This window comes from Poecilia latipinna, unplaced genomic scaffold (genome assembly GCF_001443285.1).
Source record: "Poecilia latipinna isolate Pla-1442-1.1 unplaced genomic scaffold, P_latipinna-1.0 Scaffold1085, whole genome shotgun sequence".
NCBI classification, from domain to species: domain Eukaryota; kingdom Metazoa; phylum Chordata; class Actinopteri; order Cyprinodontiformes; family Poeciliidae; genus Poecilia; species Poecilia latipinna.
Window position 1 is genome coordinate 124001 of NW_015113701.1, and position 21691 is coordinate 145691.

A 21691-nucleotide genomic window follows, 5' to 3' on the forward strand; every position below is an offset into this window, starting at 1 on the left:
ATAAAAAAATATATATTTTTTTTATATTTTTGTTTATATATATATATATATATATATATATATATATATATATATATATATATATATATATATATATTCATGCTTCACTTATTGAAGCATGAACATTTAAAAATACTTCATTTAGATGCATCTATATGACCAATTAATATATATAAATTATTATTATTATTTTTTTCCTATAAAGCTGACAGTGACAAATTAGTGCTTAATAGAACCCTCAAGCTATACAAACACGGTGTGACCAAGCAGCTGTTAAAATGCACCGCATTATTATTCTACATCCACACTGCTGTGTTTACTCTGGGCAAAAGCTACAAGAAGCTCCCACATGTGGGCAAATATTTGCTGTCACAGCTTCAGGAATGATGTGGGCATGTGCTGGTGTGTGTCAGTCTGCATGACTGATGTTGCTGTACAATTAGGGTGAAGTCTGACAAACAAGATGCTGCGTTCATTACCTCACTCAACCTTGCCACACACAACAGCATTTTATTGAAAAGGTTGTTGTCAGAAATCACAACAGACAGCTCAGCATGTCTGATAATGTTTAAATCCCACATTAGAAAGGCACACACTAGCTCACCTCTTTTCACGTTTGTGGTTAGTGTCTTTAGTGTAAGTAAGAGTTACTTTATTAACAGCCCTGATTTAAATTTGATGAGCATTTTATTCCTGTTCAAATTGATAACAAAAAAAACATTCTCAATTTTCCTGTGGACACATACACATCAAGAGAGAGCTGCTCAGATAGATTTAGATCTCTGTGTGTGTTTTTATAAGCTTAGAAGCATATCCATGAAGAGCAAAGTTGACACGAGGGCATATCAGCTATCACAAACATAACCTCTACTGGCACAGGTGTACAAACTAATGGCCAAGTTGGTCCCGTTTGATAGCCGATATGCCCCTATATTTCTGTACAACATGAATATAAGTGTTTTGCCCCAGGTGAAGGCAAATGAGGGCACTTAGAGTCAAGTATAGAGGCTGGGAAGGGTGCAAGAGGATGAGGGAGGATTCAGACTAGTTTATTACTGAAATAAAGCACATTTTTCATGTGTCATTGCAGAGAAAAATGAAGAAAGAGCAAGAGAGCAGCAAGCACCTACGTCCCTGACCTCAGAGTAATAAATAATTTTTTACACTGCCCTTTTCTTCATTCAACTTGAGAGCTGCACATATACACTTTCCAACACAAGCAGTTTCATTTTCGGGCTGCCAAAGTAAATCATTTAGTTCGTCACCTCAAACACACTGCTTCCATTTGTGAAATCAAAGAAAATTTGGGGGAAATTAGGTAAGATATTCTGAAGATAGTTGTCAACCTACAGGATTCTGGTTCATCCTTGGATACACTTTCTAGATGCTTCAAGGTACCTCATTTGTCTGTTCAAATTATTTTGTGCAAGTAGAAACACCAAGGAGACGTTAAGCCATCAGGAACTCTTCAGGAAGGAGACAAAATGCTTTTTTAAGAGAAAGAGATGTACAAATCAGCTATGCCATATGTGAAAATACAATTGTTCCTATGTTCAATTCTGCTGAGCTTATCAAATGACCTACTCCTCAGTCCAACGCTCATAAGAATGGTTGTAAGTGACAGATGCAAAGGCATTGTGACAACGTGCTAAAGGTGGCATGGCAGAGAGAACAGGAGCTTCTTAAAGAGACACAGACCAATTTCAATGTGTCCCATTGCAAAGTCAAATTTATTTCATGTTTAATAATATATTATTTGTGCCACATTTTTAAAACATCTCAAAATACCATAGTTACTTGATAGTGCTTTGAATTAGCACTATGTGCCTGGAAAACACATAATTTAAATCATTGAAGCTTGATGTTTTAAAGTCACTTTACAAGTGAAACTGCCTTTTTGTGCATTCTTGTCTACCCAGAGGACAACAGTTAATGTGCCCTTGAACAGGAAACGGTGGCATCACTGGGGCTTCTGGGGCTGAGGAGTTGCCAGCAGCAGGAAATTGCGCTCGTAATTCAGGCCCGCATTATTAAGCAATATTTTGCTCAAAGGAGAATAAACTTTTACATAACTTTTCCATTTTAAATGAAGGTTTAAAGGGAACATTTTATTAGAAAATTTTATTAGAAAATTTTCCACCAAATGAAATTTTGTCTCTTCTACATCGCCTTAATAAAGAGCGCCATGAAAGTTTATCACGGTGCTGGCAGTTATCTAAAGTATGAAAATATTCATGGGAAAAGAGTTAAAATCTGCAGGATAATTAAAGTTGTTAGGTCAAGTTAACTGTGGGAATGTGTAGTTTGATCTAGGCTTTTATGCTGTTCTGAAAGGTTGAGAGTGCCTATTTGTGCATGAATAAGTGAAGAAGAAAAAGCTTAAGCTTACATCTCTATACGTTTAAATACAATAAAGTGCAATGTGATGATATAGATTGAGCCCCATTTTGTTAAAACACACCTCTTCTGTTGCAGGTGCGACAGTTCTGTTTATAGTTCTGAAGCAAAGAAGGAAACATGCAAGTCAGTGCTAATCCAAAAATGGATTCTTAATCTGCACCAACACCTGCAGCAGAAACACTGTTTACAAATATTTTCAAGAGCAAATATTACAAAAAGAAACTTTCGAGGTTGTGTGTGTTTTGGCATTCAGTCAGGCATTACTGCATCTGGTGTTTGATTATAATCACAGGAAAGAGGCAAAAAGTTGTATTTGTGTGTTTGTGTGAATGAAAATTGTTGTTTGTCAGAATTTGTAAGCCACCAACTACTAATTTCTTCCTGATGTGGGACCCTTTGTAAATTCCCCTACAATGCATGCAACTCACAAGCTGACCACTGGCACAGCTATACACACATTTCCACTAATATTCCCACAAGCGCAACTACACACACCTCCCTTTTTCTTGAGCCCTCCCTCACATACCAGAGTGCTTACCCTATATGTTTCTGTGGCAGGGTGAGACTGAAAAGTTGATTTATTTGAAAAGTTGATTCCCATCACCACACAGAGGGCGTTTATTTTTAATTAATTGTGTAGAACTGTAAAAGGTTTATGTAAAAAAAAATCCCACAGGTAAAAAAAAAAAGTACATATATATATATATATATATATATATATATATATATATATATATATAGATATATATATAGATATATACACACACACGTGTGTGTGTGCAACCAAAGAAAAAGGCATTTTATTCACATTTTAACTTATCCTTTGCCACCATGTGCAGTGCCATGTAAAATTATTTACGTCCCTTGAACTATTTCATATTTTTTCATGTCATAGCCACAAACTTTAGACTATTTATTGGGATTTATGTGACAGATCAACAGATAATAATGAATAATTATGAAGTAGAACATAAAGTATACATTGTTTTTATAACTTCTCTTTTTCACAAACAACAAAACCCCAAATAGCAAGCTTGTGTTGTTACAACTGGAAGTCTTTTGGAGAATGTCTCCGCACAGTGCATAAAGAGAAACTGTTGTCCATTCTTCTTTGATCAAATAGCTCAAACTCAAACTTGAATAGGGAACATATGTGAACAGCAACTTTTACATCTAGCCACATATTTTCAATTAATTTTAGGAATGGACTTTCTAACGCAATAATATGCCTTGATCTAATCCAAACTACTTTAGCAGGGCCTCGATGTTTATGGTTGTGAGCCAAATGAAAGGTGAACCTTTGATCCAGGATAACAGCCTCCAACAGGTTTTCTTCCAGTATTGACTTGTATTTTCTAACACTCAGATGGAGCTTCATGATGCTGCCACTAAAATGCTACATAGTGTGTTTAGAGTGGTCTGCAGTGTTGGTTTTCAACTAAACACTTTTATATCTATAGACTAATGTGAGTCATCTATCCAAGCAACCCTCTGTTTCATGTTTCCCATGTCCGCTTGTGCCTTGTGGCATGCAAACAAGACTTCCTTTGGTTTCCTTCAACAGCAGCTATCTTCTTTTACAAGTATGCACTATTTTACGTTGGTCTATCATTTTCACATCCATTGAAGTTTGCTGTTGTAATTTGACTGCTTTTGCAAGGCATTCATCTGAAATCACTAAAAGCTGCTGATGGTTTGATGCATTCATGCCTTTAGAAATCACCATTGTTTGAGAATAATTAAAACCCGATATGCTTCAGTTTACTGGAGCTGTGATTAAGGGACCTTCTAATACGCCAACCTGTTAAATAGGCTCATTCTTTTCTAATAAATTAGATTACACATAAATAAAATGACATCCATTAAATCACTGATATGTGTAAGCTTTGAGACAGCTGTGGAATAGTCTTGCCTTTGTTAAAGTTTATTTATTACAATGACCTGCCCTTCTCCGCTTTGTTTTCAAATGGATGAGAAAGTGTCTTTATGCTCATCTGTTATCCTCTCCTTCTGCTCAGATGGTGGTTAATAAGTCAGCTAACTTAGATCCAACAGAAACAAAGCGATTAAAAATACATCCATCCTTTGCTCAGACACGCTACGTATCGTACGCTCTGACACAGATGTCCATTCAGCACACACACACACACACTCCATCCATGCTGTCACATAACACATGTGCACGGCTACTCGTGTGCAAATATTTAATATTTTTATCTAAACGGAAAAGGAAAAAGGTATGCTGGAGCCAAGAGAACTGATGCCTGTTATTGCAACGTTGGAAGTCAATTTTTATTAATATGTGCAGCTGTGTTGCATGATTATACTGGATCCTCCATTGATAACCTGTGGTAGGTTTGCCTTTGACCTCTGGCCTGTGTGTGCCAAACAGAGGGGAAGGGTTGAGCTGATAGGAGAGCCTAGTTGACACTAATGAGACAACAGCCCTGGAAAGACGGATGAGCTGAGGGGAAAAGAAACTCTTCCAACTATTCCTATGACTCCTGGCTGGCTTCAGATACAGAGAGAGAATCAACACGTGTGGCTTGCAGCAATTGCATGCAAACAACACACACGTCTGTGGACGAGGCATAATGAATGCACAAACACGAAAACATAATAGAGGCTCGATGCAGAAGGTGTGCAGGAGCTACTGTATTCTTATGTTGTTTGATGTCAATCCATTCGAACGCTGTTCCAAAACGGGGAATGTGAATAATGGCCGATGAATGAGGCAGGAAACCAGTATGGATCAAGTATGTGCCGCCCATCCAGACTGACTTCTCACCTCTCTCAAATGTAGTCAGTGAGAGCTCACCTGTGGGGCCAGTAAGTGCTAACAAGACAGAAGTAACCAGGCACAGATGTTGAAATGTTTCTGTAATTTTCAGTCAACTCAATCTAAATGATGCATGATATTTTTTAAGCTTATTTTCACACATGATGTGTCTGGTCAATATTAATATAGCATTAGTTTGCACGTTTTAATTTTTTTCACGTCGATGCTACAGAGTTTAATAAGTAAAGTAGTGAATAATTTTGATTGTTACAATGAACCTGTACAAACGTAATATCAACTGAAAATGTTTGTCAAGATTCAAAAATCAATGGTCATGGATGATCCAATCGGACTGTTTTATGAAGAAGGCAGAGTAAAAATGTCCATCTCTGTATCTGACAAATCTGGTAGAGACCTGCCCTAAACCTCAGGTGGTTCAACAAAATAGTTAATCGGGGGTCTTGAATTCAAATTCTTGCCACAATTTTCAGAGTTGTGTTTGAAACCATGCTCAGTTTTTAATCCATTTTACAGTTGTGCATTACCTCGTGTTTCCGTAATGTGAGCAAAAGTGCAAGAAAGTTGAAAGGGTATGAAAACTTTTCCATTCAACCTGCTTGTGTGTAGATGCACATGAATTGAATGTGCACACAAAGCACACACACACGCACGCACACACACGCACACAGTGGTTTTGCACAGGCACTAAACAGCTACTCACTCAGGTACATATACACACCATGCCAATCCATAAATCAAATGATAATTGAGTAGCACTCTGCCAGTAATAAACAGAGCAGTATAAACAGCCAGTGTCTGGGTTGGATACACCACCTCCCACTGGCATGCCGCTGGCGGTGTGCTGCTTGGTAAACTCACAAAACGCACACCTCAAGAAACAAACACACACACCCTAAATAAGTTTACAAGAATGCAAAGATGGAAACAGAATGTTTTATCTGTTGAATTCACAGAAACTGGGGTGAAAACACACAAATGCTATGTGTTAGTAGGAGAAAACACACATGAGCGAAGCCCTGATAACAATGAAATGTGAAGAATTTTTGCAAAAGTCAACAGAAAGTAAAACCGTATCAGTGTTATAAATCAGAAAACATAAAGGATCTGATGGTGTTGCTGGAATGAGGCCTGAGTCGGTTTCCCATGAATGGATTGTATGCCTACCATGAATAACAACATTTGCACTTCTTGAGAAACTTAATGAATAATATCAACACGCATGAGAGGATTCCAAGAGCACACATGAACATGCAGGCTGTATGAAAGTGTGATAGCCAGGCAACCTATGGATCTACTTACCCAGGTCTTCAGTTGTACACAGAAACAAACAATAAGATATAAAATCAAATTATTAAACTGAAATGTAAATAGGTCAAGCATGTATTTCCAAACAAGGATTATGCAAGAGAAGAAGTAGGAGTATTTGAAAGTGGTTTTAAGTGGAAGGAATATACAACCTGAACGGTTTATATCTGATGGATTAGTCCTTTATAAATAGAGCACTTTGTAATGACCTGGGATCTTATAAAGATCCGGTCAGTAAGAAGAGGGCTGCTCTTTGATGACACCCAGATGGTGCATGTACTGGGACAGACGTGAATGCCAGTGACTTTTTGACCCTCACCTCTCAAGATCAGTAATTTTCTTCTCCTTGCACGATTTGTCCACTTCGGCGTCCTTAAGCGCTCCCTTTAACCTCTCCACCTCAGCCTGGGACTTCCCAGACTCCTCTCTGTAGCGGGCCACTTCCTGCTCGAGAAGCCTCAGACGATCTGCGATGTCTGGACAGATTCTGACAGTTTCCTCTGGTTTTGGGGTCTTTAGGTTTGCACGTGTGCGAATAAGTGTGGGGTGAGTGATGTGAACAGATAAAAAGACAGAGACATATTGTAAAAAATATTTTGGTAAACATTTTATGCTGAAAGTACAGCTAGAGTACACGTGATTGACGGAGGTTTTGATAATGTAATCTACAATGCAGGTGACTAAAATTCCCCATTTACATTGTCATTTACTTTGACACAAATGGGACAATTAAAAGAAGAAATTCCCATTAAATTGCCTTTTCTGGAATTGACTACAGTTCCAGTAGTACAAGCCTCTAACCCATGAACTTGCATATAAGTGGACTGTATTTACTAATAAAGGAACTTTGCATCATATATGTTCCAATGGATTTCATTTTGAAGCAACAGATTAAAAGGGAATAAACACAGTTGTGTTGGTCTGTCACATAAACTCACAGCAATACACATTAAAGTTTGGTGTTATAATGCGACAGCATGCAAAAATGCTTAAGGTGTTTAAATACTTTCTCCAGCTCCTATATTTTATGCTCAGACATACACTAATGAAAACACTGTTATTTTACAGATATGTGTTTAATTCCATAAACTTTAAGCTGGACAAGCAATTTCTCAAATTGGCATCCCCATGTAACACAAAAGTAAGCTACACTTGTATATTAAGTTTCTGATTCAGATAAATGCACAATAACCAGGATGGACACACGGATAGAGAAATGGATGCAAAAATGAAATTAAACTAAATTATCAAAAAATCTACTTTTTATCCTGGAAAAATACTTAAAATTACAGACATATCCAGACTGTTTAGGAATCCTATAATGTTGCTGTTAGAAAAACTATAAGATCAAATCATGAAATATATGCGAGATGCTGATGAATACAGGTGACCAAACACAACAGTCACAAAATAAAGAACATACCATGGGGTTGACTGCTGGAAAACCATCTACTTTGGGTTCAACCTAAAGGTTAATGAACAAATACTGCATATTAAAATTAAGACTTTCTGAGGAACCAGCATGCATTAACTAAGCAGAATATTAAGTGTTGTCAGCTGTGGTATGAATACAGCAAAGACTGTGAGAATATAAACTCATCTTTGTCAGAAGCCATCGGTAGCCTCATGTTTGAGCCCTCCCCCCACCCCTCAATGCCTTCTTTCCTGTGGTTTCCTTCAATCATTTGCCTCCTCAGGGCAATTTTTCATGCAGAGTTGTGAGTTCAGTCATTATCATTCCAAAATTACTGACTCCCCATGATGTTTTGACTGTGATTTTACAAGAACACCACACATCACAGCGTTATTGATTTTTTTTTTTTGGTTTGGATCCCTCTTTTCTTCAACCACACTAAATCGATTCTTCTCCGAGAAAAATATCCCAGAGGCACTTTCTAACCTAGAATTATCCTCCTCTCAACTTCTCCCTTTTCCTCTAAAACGCTACCTCTCTCTGTCAACTGTTTGTGAAAATTTTTAAACTTGTTGAGACAGCTGAGGCCACTAATTTAAACAAAATCAAGTTAATGTGCACAAACACTTCTACACTCAAAGTCACATTTCACTAACTTCAGAGGACATAATTAAACTGAAATCATTTCAGCTCCAGCAGCCCTGAGAAACGTATATAAAGAAAAAACTTTTAAATTAAATTAACTTTAACTTAAATTAAAATAACTTTAATTTGCTGAACTACTTTTAAAAAAAAATCCTGATCTACTTATTTTTGATGACAAAATTAATGCTAGGCGTCAACAGTTGTGTCCTTGCCAAACAAAAGTACATTTCTATTTTGTTTTTGTTTATCATTAGTAAACTGGAGCGTTCAATTACTAAAAACAAGATATTTACCAACTAGTAGCTCAACAACTGTTAAATACATGTTGCTCAAATTGGCACAAAAAATTTATTATTGCTATAAATTCATATTTCTTATATTAATGCCATAGCTCCCTCTTCTCAAAGGCAGACATTAGAAAAGAATAATTCAATGAAAAAAGTAGCTCAGGTGCAATATTGTTTGGGTAACAAAATGAATCTACATTGTTTAATTGTCTTTACATAGCATGGATATAAGGACATACCATATGAAGTATGTCTTTATATAGTATAAAGACAGTATAAATACCAAAATACAACACTTTGTTCTTTGGTCTTGGTAACAATGGCTGCATTTCAGAAAATGAGCATCATACCAACAGTAAAATATGGTGGAGGTAGTATAATTGTCTGGGTCTGTTTTGCTGCTTCAGTACCCAAAATACTTGATGTGAAAAATGGAACCTTGAATCCTGCTGTCTACCAAATATCCTGAATATGTCCAACCATCTGTTCATAACCTTAAGCTGAAGCCAACCTGGGTTCTGCAGTAAAAGAGTGATCCAATGTACACCAGCAAGTCCATATCTGAACAGCTGAAGAAAAAACAGACTTTGCAGTGGCTTAGTCAAAATCTTGACCTGAATGCTATTGAGATACTTTGGCATGACCTGAAGAAGGTACTTTGTGCTCAAAAGTTTGCAAACTAATAATTGTTTTATTCTAAAAAACACAATGCCTATGTTTAATTGCCAAGCATGCCTCCAAAGCCTGGATATTAAAGTCTTTCTTTAAAATATAAATAAAAGGTATCTGAAAAATAAGAGAACATTAACACAACCTCAATGTTGAGGAGCAATAAACTATTTAGGAGGGGAGTTTGGGGGCAGTTTATGCTAACTGTCCCTAAAATGGTCAATTCCTTCTTTGGGTTGTTGTTTTTTTATTTTATTTTTTTTTAATTCAAAAGGCTCATGTTTAGTTCCAGGCATCCTTTGGTAAACTCAACAAGTACTGTTTTATGGAAAGAGGAAGAGGATGTAGCAGTCAACAAAGCTCTGAGGTACAGATTAAAAGCACAGTAAACAGCTCACTGAGTGCATAGTAAAAACATCGGCAGGTACTGTGAGTGTGAGCCATAAAGGGCGCTTCTCTGCTGGCAAGTCTCACGCTAACTAATTAATCTGTTAATCTGGTTTGGTTCATTTTTATTTGTAGCCCACTTTGTTCAAACACATCATTTCAAGCTCTGCCCCCAATTTAAGATCAGAGCTTTGTGGTGTCCACAACAAAATCCTGACTGTGTTGTTACTCGAGCAGCTTTGTAGCCAGTTTGGCATGTTTTGTATCATTGTCCATTTTGAAGATCAATACTTCTACCTCCTCTGATGGCCTATGTCTTCATATTTTGCTTCAGTGTCTCCTCATGATGTTTTTGACTCGTACGCCATCTATTTTGTGAAGTGCACCCATGTCTCATGATACAAAAATACCCGGAACTTAATGCTGTCATCCATGTATTTCAGTTTGGATGATGTTTATAACACCAGTAGGTGTTCATTAGGTCATAATGATTGCCATTATGACCTAATGTCAATCCAAGTTTCTGCAGAGCACATTGGCATGCAATCCCTGTGCTACTTATACTTAAATAATTAGTCAATATTTTGTATCCGAACAAACAAGGTACCTTCAGCCATGCATTACTTCACTGTCTATACCCACAACAGCCCTCTTATGTCAAATAAGGAAGCATTTGAGTATTCGAGGTGTCAGAAGCTTACAAATCCAAGCCATTATTATCTGGGATTTCCCAAATTAATAAAACACATAGTAAGAAATAAAATGTTCTCTGAAAAGGGTATTACTCATTGTTTTTGGAATTAAGCAACTGTAAAACATTTTGGAAATCCTTACTGCTCCAACACTGGGTTTAATCTAATTAGAAGCAAGAGTGTGAGAAAAAAGGTTATGTCTTCTTTTTCTCACATTTATTCTAAGCATGAGTTTTTCTAACTGACAATAAGCGTCTTATATCATAAAAAAACAACTCCCACACAGAGGAGTTAAGTCACATTTAAGGCAAAAACTGTGTGGTGTTTCATAATGGTAAAAAGACAAAGAAAAATATCTGCAAACTGCACACTCTTGCTGATTTTAAACATGATCTGACAGTGTAATAATCATGGAGTCTCCCACCACACATAATCTGATCTTGGAGGAAAATATACACATTGCATAATTTGAATTTTAAACAAACATGCAGACTTTTCTTCTGTTTTCCACTTCTATCAAGAAGCAGCAATACTGGCTGCAACAAATCAGAATGGCATTTTAATAAGCACCAACTGGGAAAGTCCCAATTTATTCTTTATTCTATTCTAACCAGAATAGAATAGCTTCAAAAAAGCAAATGATGCTTTTTTGAAGCATCATTTGGATGACATACTAATTCAAATGGTGCATGTGGAGAGATCATATTAACACCAAATGAAAATCAAATTGTATCAGGAAGTGTTGCATTTTGTTTGATCTCTTGATTTATTCAATAAGTGTCACAACTGCATGTACCAGATGTTGGACAGGATGTTGAATTTTCTCCTCTGTATTTAATCTATTTCTAAACATCCTGTTTAAGCTGAATTAACTTTGTATGTTCACAACTGTACTGAGAGATTCCCACGGCTGTGTGCAACGTGTGGCATTTATTATGGCTTTAAATGAGTGATTTCGCAACATCTGACTCTATCTTGCCTGGCATTATGAATGGGAAGGCCAACATTTGTACTGAAAGCCAGTTGTTTTGTGATCAATAGAGTAGCAGAGCTTCTCCCAGGTCACTGCACAGCAACAAGATCAAAACACTTGAAAAGATAAACACAAATACCTGCATACACACACACACAAACACACAGCTGTTTTTTGTGTCGACATGTATGCACAAGCAGAGAAAAAAACCCTTGCCACACAAACATAAAAAAATATGCAGACAACATTTGCTTTTTTGAAGCTCTGCAAGTTTACATAACAGGTCTGATTGCTGCGAAGCATACATAATAGTCAAATTATGGCAGAACTTCTGTCAGAATGTGTATCTGTTCGGTACAGAGTAGCTGAGCGGCTGCCACTTTCATGTGGTGCCTCATCAACATCCAGCAAGGTATCATTTCACAACAACGAGATGTGTGTACCATTTCTATGGGCATAAAAAAAGAGGATAAAAACATTCTCGTAAATTCTGCCAGGACCAGACTCTGTCTAGGCTTGTAAGCTTAGGAGGGGGGAAAAAAAGGAGAAAAAAAAACATGACTTTAAAACAGGGAAACAGGGATTCTTTATGTCTATAAATCAGATGCTTTTAATTCATTCCTTCATTTGAGGAGACGTAGTACTAGCGGGCTTTTCTTCTAGAGAACTACCAATAGCCTTGTGGATGCTCACAGGGAGGTAAGACGATGCAATTAGTAATACTGTGGAAGTAAGCTGTGTAAATACTGAGCTGTGTGTCTGTAGACCACACAGAATAAAGGATAAAACAAGTAACATTAACCGGCCGTGGTTAACACACACACACACACACACACACATACAGGTTCATGTCGATAAAATAGAGTAATTTCAAAAAGTTAATTTACTCCATTAATGCAATTAAAAAAGGGAAACACACATAGTAGAAATTTATATCACACATTGGTATATCTAAAGATTTTTTTATTAATTTTGATAATGCTTTGTAGTTAGTCAAAACCCAATATCTGTTTTTTTCCAACTAATAGAATATTAACCCTTCCACAGTCTTAATTCAACACTCAGGAGGAGCGCAGAAAAATTCATGATTGGACAGTGGGGAAGCAAGTGGGTTGTCCCATCAGACCGTCAATTTCCTAAACCACAAAAAGTAAAACTTGTAAAAGCTCACATGGGGTAGGTGCAACCCTGCCAGACCACAGACAGAAAAAAAAAGTGGGGTCTGAATGAGGGTTAACTAAGATCATCTAAAATTTTCATGACAAAAATTTCGGCCTACTGAAAAGGATGTTCATGTACTGTGAAGTGTATGAACTCAATAGATAGTCCTCACATGATGTCACACTTCCTACATCTGGGCGCTCTACTACCATCTTGGTAGTATGGTGCTTTCTAACTCGCATGTAAAAAGAACCGGCTTGTGTATGTTGAAATTATAGATGACTTTTCTCTTTAGTTTGAATCAGAAATAAATGAGTTTATATATATATATATATATATATATATATATATATATATATATATATATATATATATATATATATACACATTACAATCAGATTTTATCTACGACAACATAGATTCAGAAGACAGCGAATTAGAGTCCCCATCAGGCCTCTGGTTCTGGATTAAGATGGAGTTAGTGACCTGGCTCTGAGGCAGCTTTGGGGGTTGCAGAGCAGCCAATTTTTCCTTCAGTTCCTGGTTCTCTCTCCTCATCTGGTCCATCTCTTCAAGCCTCACCCTTTCTTCTCGTTCCTTCTGGTCTCGGAGGTTCTCAATCACTCGCTCCTAGAGTGGTAAGAAAAAAGTTAATATTGTCAGAAAATCTCTTCAAGTGACTTATTCTGTGCATCAAAGCATCAATCTAAAGTGAGAACATAGATGCTATTTTTTGCATCCAGTATCCATCTAGTGTCCTAGCCCTAACCCTAGAGCACATGTGTCAAACTCAAGGCCCGCGGGCCACATGTGGCCCCCACTGCATAGGCCGATGATTGACTTAAAATAGGTTTTGAGCACGAATTGACTACAAACTACATCTCCCACAATGCATTCCGATTGTTACCAGCCAGACATTACGGCTTCTCGCCACTAGAGAGCAGCNCAGGGTGGAGTTGGGTTTGGATCGGATCCGTTCGTAGAGTCGCAGGGTGGAGTTGGGTTTGAATCGGATCCGTTCGCAGAGTCGCAGGGTGGAGTTGGGTTTGAATCGGATCCGTTCGCAGAGTCGCAGGGTGGAGTTGGGTTTGGATCTGAAACATTTCCTAAAACCCAGCTTAAAGACAATGAGGGTGTTGCTGGGTTCGACCGATTTGCTGGATCTTTAGGGAGCTGCAGTGTTGTGGTTGGTGAAATTGCTGAATGTGGGCAGAATTCAGACCATTTTGCTAACAGCTGTCCAACAGCTGCCTCAGGAACTGAAGATCAATTTTCCAACACCTTGGTTCATAGTGACAGACATGGCTTCAACTCTACTCTCACTTACCCAAACTACATGTGTGGAACTGCAGCAGAGGGAAAGAAAGAAGTTACCAAACCCAGATATCACAAAGAGCAAGAAAATTCAGATATGTCCGAAGATGAGGCTGCAAACCGGAGATTGGGAAAGTTGTACCAAGAGCTAGATACAGGAAAGGAAGAGGTACTTTACCTTCCTTCTTCCTCCTCCAGTATGGTAGACTAGTTTACAGTAGTAAATAGGTCAATACAAGTCCACTCCTTTCTTTTACCCTTTCACAGACTGAGGAACTGAATCAAATATTTGTAGAACCAGGATCCCAGCCTGAGCTCCTTCTCATCCTATTTTCTGTCTCTAAAAGTCTTCTGTTGGGTACCGTCATACCCATTTTACATTCAAACCATCTGTTAACCTCAGCTAGCTTCATACCCCAAAAACTGTCATTGAGTATCTCTGAAGTTTAATTTAGGAGACTGTTGATTTAATAGACCTTTATAGGTCATTAAATCAATGGTGAAGTGATGAACAAAGGAGAGGTTTCAGATATTTATCATTTCTGCTTGTTGAACTCTGTGTTCAATGTATATTATATCTAGACTTTCATTACTTCAGTGTTAATTACTCTGTACAGTTTTAAGTATTTTTTCCAAATGTTTTTATCTTATTCCACATTAATAGTAACATGATTTTTTATGATCACACAATGTTTTATCTTCAGGACAACAGACATCAGATAGTGAGCTTTGTACTTGACAGAAGTAACTTTTAAAGAGGACTGTCACCCAACCAGCATGTAGATCAAAATATCCTAGTAGATAAAAGATCAGCTTCTTCCTCCTTTCCCAGTGTTTGTTAGCTAACCTCATTTCACTCTTTAGTCTTTACCCCTGATTTATGTTAAGAATTACTGCTTATGATTAACTTATTTTCTGTTTTTGTTTCATGCAACCTTCAGGATGCTGCAGCTCCATCATTTTTTACAGATTTTGATAAGATGGTGAGTTTCTCAACATTAGTGTGTTTATTTGTAAAATAATGTTTATTTTTGTTTCTGAAACAAACAGCTTTTCTTCCTTAAATATAAAAAAGTGTTTGTTATGAGGCTTCAGTTGGTAGAGATTAGCTTGTTTCATCATTTAGCCTTTGTAGGTTAAAATTAGAAGAGACTATTTTAGTGGATGTGGAAGTTTTACTTAAGATAGTAGATTTAATTCTGGAGAAGTCTTTAAATCATGTCAACTTAGAAAAAGTTACTTCTTCGGATCGTTGGGCTGATTTCTGTGGAACCTCAGGTAGCAGAGTGAGTGACTAAACTCACTTTGAGCTCAAAAAGTGTTTCTCTGCTGAAGAATGAGAGTGAATCAACAGAAGAAGTTCCTGCAGCATCACTGATACAAACAGCCAATGAATTCAAAGAGGGAACAGCACCCCCTGCTGGAGAACAGTGTCCGAGTCCATCTCTTCCTGCTGATGAAGACTTTGAACAGCAGCCTCCGGAATCAAACGTGGAGGAAGTTCCAGCTCCCCCTGCTGGTAAAGCCAAAGAACATGAGGCTCCTACTGATGATGAAGAGGACGACAAACCTTCAGAGAATCAGCAGGACGAAGAGCCAGCTGTGAGTAGAAATGCTCCAAAACCGATTAATACCATCATCATCATCATCATCATCATCATCATCATCATCATCATCAATCTGATCATCATCATCATCATTTTAAAGTCTCCCTAAATGGCCAGGTTAATGTGAAGGTTCCTTCTTCATCAGCAACATCAGCGTTGATATTCTTCACCAGAACATTTAGATCTTCCAACATGGTTCCTTCTCTCGTTAGCCTTTTCATTGTTTTGTGTTTCATTTGTTGTGTTTCTCTCCAAAGGCTAAAGCTGGAAGTCCGGAGAAGCCAGAGCCTGCTGAGGTTTGTTAAATCAATTACTTTTTATATGTCTTGTTAAATTTTCACTAATTAGTCTTTTCAACATTTCCTGTTCAATTTAATTCTGTTTATTTATTCACAACAAATGTCTTCTCGAGGCCTTTTACAAAGCAAAGATTGTTTCAATTCAACCACACTTGCATTACATTTGACCACATTTATCAAACAGTGCAGAATGCTCAATTAATTATTCAAAGTAGATTAAAAAAATTCTCTCTTACTAAACCCAACAGATTGCATTGAGTTGTTGACTTGCAGTACGACTCCTACTGACCAGCAGGGGGCAACAATCGCTTGCATTGTGATGTCAACATTACAGCAATCCCTCATACTAGGCATGTCATAAACATGAATACGTAGACGCCTCAAGGAGTGAGTCGGCCCGTTGGTGCCAAACGTCACAGCGTCCGCCATATTTAATGGGGCACATCTGCCAGTAAGCTAATACAAGTAAATGGACCGAACTTAATAAAGCACCGTGCTACAAAGTATTTTAAGTTAATGCCTGTCATTGTCACGTTCTCTCTCTCACACACACATACACACTAACATATTTGGGAATCTAAGAAAGCTTTAAAGAACATTTTTAACTTTTTGATGTGATTGTTTTTTAGTTTTCTGAATAAAGAGCACAATGTTGGCATTTGATACAACTGATTCTGAGAAGTTGTTTTTAGATTCCCGGATAGCAAAATATGAGTGAATCAACATTGAAATATGGTGAGGCAGAAATATTGAATTCATATTGAAACCTGACATTGAAACGATATTGAAAGCTGTCAGTGACTCACTTGTTGAATCAACGTTTCAAACATAACTGACGATATCAATGTTGATTCAGCCATCTGAATGTGGATCTAAATGCACATTTGGGTTTACTTTTTATTGAATCAAAGTTAAGGAATCAATATTGATTTATGTCCATTTTTTAATCTGATAGGTCTACATTAAAAGTCTCTTCACTGGTGTTAAAGACTCAGAATTGTTGGCAGATGATGGGAATATGTCATTCAAAATTATGTTACATTAACATATTTCCAAAAATGTATGTACACAAACTTAAAAAATGACAACATGGCATTAACAATACATTTTATTTAGGAAAATAGGCATAAATCTGTAAACATATTTGACTCATTTTTAACTGTCAGAACAACAGTCTATTTTCCATGAAGAACATGAGGTTCAGCTTTGTATTGGATGTACAAGTACAGGAAACTTGTAGTGTTTTCCTGTATGAACCAGGGGAACAGAATAAGTTGGGGTAACTCAGGTTTGACTCTGGTTGGCATCACTTTGGTTCCTTCATGCCTTCTTCCTGTTCTGGTGCATAATGAAGCTGCTTCTTGACAGTTTTGCTGTATTCCTTGTCAGTCGGCTTTTGGTCAAACTGCTGAGCAGCAGCTGAAAAACTAAAAGATAAGAGGAAGGAAGGAAGACAATAAAAAACATTTGAAAAGTTTTGCAACACATAGTGTGAAAAGGGGGAGGTGGACCACTCACTGCTGGTCGTGACTGTAGATGTTTTTTTCTCAACACATTATGCACAAACAGTAATATTTACAGATAAGTAAGAAAATGTACAGAAAGGAATTACAACCCACTGTTCTCAACATATAGAGCTGAATTTAAAACGTGATAAACCTGATCAATAATAAAATGCTCTGATCCAGAGCTGAAGGAGGAGAAGGGGTGCGACAAACAGTATACATTGATCAGATGTTGATCAGATATTGGCATTTCACTAATTAGGGTTCGACCACAAAACAGAGTCAGTGAATCTTTGCAACATTGGTTAATTGGCTAGAATTGGATGATTGATGGTTGATCCACCGTCAGTCATTGACTTTAACCAAATGTCAACCTTTTTGGCCATAGTTCAGCATTGAATTACCTTCTCTCGCTATCTGGGTTGGTATTGATGAAAACACACACACACACACACACATTCATAAACATGTTTAAGTTTTTTTCTTCATGTCTTTAAAATGCAAAGGCACTTTAAATTATGCAATTGTGTACTTTCCTTTTATTTTTTAGATATTGTAAATGCAAATTTTTACTTTTCAGGAAAAAAATATTCATTACAGCATAATATGTCATAGACGATGTGTGATAAAGATTTCAATCAAGTTTATTTGTATTGCACATTTCAGCAACAAGGCAGTTGAAAGTGCTTTACATCACTAAAACATATAAAAATAAAGTTGTAGAACATCAGACTAAATTATTTTTATTTTATTATGTAAAATTTCTTAATACCCTAATATTTCAGATTGAAATATTTCACTTAAAAATACACAAAAAGTGAAAGAAAAAAAAATGTATGTTTTTATTTATGTTATACTGGGAACAAGGTGCCCAGGCAGGGTTCAGTCTGCTGGTCAAACTGGGAGCAGTCCAGTGAATTCTGAGTTGTATTGGTGGACACAGGCTAAAGCCAAGGATAAAAGACAAATTCTCTAACAGTTGTAAGAGAATAAAATCATTAACTTCTGACTCGTATTCTCTCGTCCTCCCGGATTCAATGATGCCGTGCATGGAAACAAAAGCCACACAGAGATAATCAACACTCCACATCATACATTTTCAGAGTTTATTCCAACATTTAAAAGTATAAAATCACATCGACACAGACACTTCAAACACACTAAAACAGACATTAATTTACCTGAGACAAATAGAATAGGGAAAAATGCCAAAACAGGAAAAAAGACAAACGCTAACCCCCTAAGTGCAATCATAAGATTTATTAGATGAACAAACTAATGAAGGTGACATAACTCATAATAAAATTACAAACCAGCAACCGATTCAACCTTACTCCACAAACACCAAGACAAACTTATGGGGAAGCATTTCACCGACGCACCGTTCCCCGGAGACAGCATCAGGTGTAACCCCGGAGCGATCTGAAGTTAAGGTTCTGGGTCCTATACTTTTGAAGGAGGGCGTGTTTCCCTTCTCTGCTGTATTCAAATCAGGGGAGTTTCCTAAGCTAGTTCATTTAAATCTAATTCACTATGTTCCAGTAAAAACCTGGTTTTGTTTTTTTTAGATCAAAGAAGTGTTATTTTCTTATGAGTGGAGACAGATGTTTTTTTATAAACCTACCTGGGAGGAAACTGGTTCAGCGACAAGACCAGACTGTTTTACACCAGCTGTTAAATCCTATGAAGGTGGTCAAAAGGTTAAAGTCACACAGAGCCACGACCCCCTGTGAATGCCTGTGACTCCAAGCTGTGTTTAAAGAACTAGAAGCTAAGTTATTTAATTCAACTTAGTGTAATATGTTTCAATAGAAATATCCTGCTTAAGAGATTACGCTGATTGAACCATGAATATAATTTGGAACCAGATTTTCTTACTTAAAACACTAATTTTGTCAAATATTTTGAACATATAATCAAGTCTAAAAACTAGCGTATTTTAAATTTATTTTCTTAACAGTGTAATAGAAAATTCACCTCTGATTCCTTCACATTCTGAAGAAATGTATTTTCAGGACTTTGGGTCTCTGACTCGTAGCATCTCTATAGTTAAACATCGAGATTGTGAAGCTGAGCTGCGAAACATCAGCCTCGATAAAAGCAGCTCCAGCTCAGATCCTCACTGACCTGTCCTGAAAATCCTCCACTCTTTAACGCACTTCCCTTCTAACAGCAGTTTCTCATTAGAAAACCTACACAGTGTGACAAAAGTTAGCTAAGGAAATTCCAATCAGCAGTTACTTCAGGCCAATTTAGTTACATAAGAAATATTTCTTTAAGAAGCGATTTTTCTGACCGTAAAGTCAGAAAATTCTGCTGATAAAATCATGTTATTTTCTGTCTTACCTGTGAATGGTAATGCCAATGGATCCAGCTTGTAATGTGAAACGGTTGAAACAAGTCCAGCAACATGTGAATTATGGAGCTCCGATCGCTGTATTGCACATGTGTCAAACTCAAGTGGCCCACCATGTCTTTTTATGTGGCCCCCCAGCGTTTTATAGGCCCATGATTGACTTAAAATAGGTTTTTGAGCACGAATTAACTACAAACTACATCTCCCATAATGCATTCCGATTGTTACCAGCCAACATTACGGCTTCTCGCCACTAGAGAGCAGCAGAGTCACCTTAAGTTGCTTATTGATTTTCCCAGCGAATAAAACTGAGACATTGACAAGCTAACATCAAAACGTCCAAGAAAAATCGATTTACAAGTAAGACTGTGAATGAAGATGTGTGTGAGTTGGTGTCAGGGCGGCAGGTGGCGCTAGACTTTTTTTGTTATCCGTTATCTTGACCGACAACATAAAAAAATCGGTCATGTACTATTTTTATCCGCGAAATTACAATCATATTAACATCGGCTATTTAGCCGCATTTTATGCGGTTTAGTTAATCACCGTGAATCCAGATCCCATCACAGATTAAGCAGATAAATGCATCTACATTTTTCTCCGTAGTGACAAAAAAAAAAACCACTGACTGAGGCCCCAATAACTTTTAATAAATTAAATTAAGCGACTTCACTTAAATTAGCATCACTTCACCCGCTGGGGTCTGAACGCACTTCCTCCTGGTTCCCATCTGCAGAGACATCTGTGCTAATTCATCAGTCAGTTGGATCTGTCTGATCCAAACAGATCAACTGAACTCTGTGAGTGTTTTACCCTGCGCGGTCCGGTGTGCGCTTTTACCAGGATTATTATTATTTTTTATTTTTTGCATGGTTTCGCTTCTCTGAAACGGACAGATGATGTTACGTCTGCAGCTCCTCCAGAGCGCCGCTCTCCTGGGTAACGTGCACCCAGAAGGCTCCATTTGTTAAATCCGCTGGATGAGTTACTCCCAGTCGTTTTTAATTCTTCGCAGTCCGCAGTGGTTGAGCAGCGGACTGCGCATTACAGTCTAATTAACTTTTGCATCGTCATTTATTTCCTCAAGATAAACTGCCGGCTCCTCAAATGGATTAACACAACGTTGCATTCTCTTTAGTTTTCTCTGGTCTGTAATGGAGACTTGAATTTAACGCGCCATTTCAAACAAAGGTTTCGAATGCGCTTCCTAACCAGAAGCTCCAAAGAGTTATTTAACAATATGAGGTGTTCAATTTATTTTTAACATTGTATTTTCATACATTTTATGCTAGGGGTGCCCAAGTCTAGTTTTCCAGAGCTACCATCTGCAACTTTAGATGCGTTCCTTCTCTAACACACCTGGATCATTTACTCATAAGGCTCTACAGAACTGAGTTGCTGCTAATGAGGGAAGTCAACCTTTTGTCTGGGGTGTTTTAGCAGGGATGCATCTAAAAGTTGCAGTCTAGAGGACTGGACCTGGGCACTCCTGATTTGTACTGTCAATGTGGCCCGTTGAGGGGGGCCAATATGCTGAAGTGGCCCTCGGTGAAATTGAGTTTGACACCCCTGCTCTAAGTAAAAACTAGAAAATTCCTGAAGAAATTTAATCGGGGCCTGCCAATGTGTGCCCATCGGTTGGAACCCAGCGTTCTGATGCTAAAAATAATCATCAATGCTAACCTGAGCTAAATTGTAGTCAATAACCTGTGGAGAGGCAGAAGCATGTTGACTAAGCTGTACTTGCACTAGTCATTATGTTAAAAATAATGCATAAGCTAAAATTAGACAAAATGCTAATGTTAGCATGAATGCTATCAGTAGCATGTGGGACATCACTAGCATGTTGTCTAGTAAGTAAGAAAATTAGTTAATAG

General features: G+C 37.5%; 2 protein-coding genes across 8 annotated transcripts in view; one reads left to right on the forward strand and one right to left on the reverse strand.

The window, feature by feature from the left end:
• Window positions 1–21691, reverse strand: part of LOC106959471 (ELKS/Rab6-interacting/CAST family member 1-like) — a 203552-nt gene that overhangs the window by 118392 nt on the left and 63469 nt on the right. For 6 of the 7 annotated variants that reach the window (XR_001427360.1, XM_015052056.1, XM_015052057.1 and 3 more), the window contains 4 exons: window positions 13177–13363; window positions 7929–7972; window positions 6825–7018; window positions 6500–6505 (listed from right to left, as the gene is read on the reverse strand). Coding sequence is in view for 6 of the 7 variants with exons in the window: in XM_015052056.1 (XP_014907542.1) it covers window positions 6500–6505; window positions 6825–7018; window positions 7929–7972; window positions 13177–13363 (431 nt within the window). In the remaining variant the exon portion in view is untranslated. The remainder of the gene's footprint in view (window positions 1–6499; window positions 6506–6824; window positions 7019–7928; window positions 7973–13176; window positions 13364–21691) is intronic. The other variant, XM_015052055.1, reaches the window with a different exon arrangement.
• Window positions 13680–16348, forward strand: LOC106959474 (submandibular gland secretory Glx-rich protein CB-like). The gene is made up of 3 exons (XM_015052065.1): window positions 13680–15030; window positions 15383–15649; window positions 15912–16348. The coding sequence occupies exons 1-3, from the start codon at window positions 14947–14949 to the stop codon at window positions 15957–15959; spliced, it is 399 nt and encodes a 132-aa protein (XP_014907551.1). The 5' UTR covers window positions 13680–14946; the 3' UTR covers window positions 15960–16348.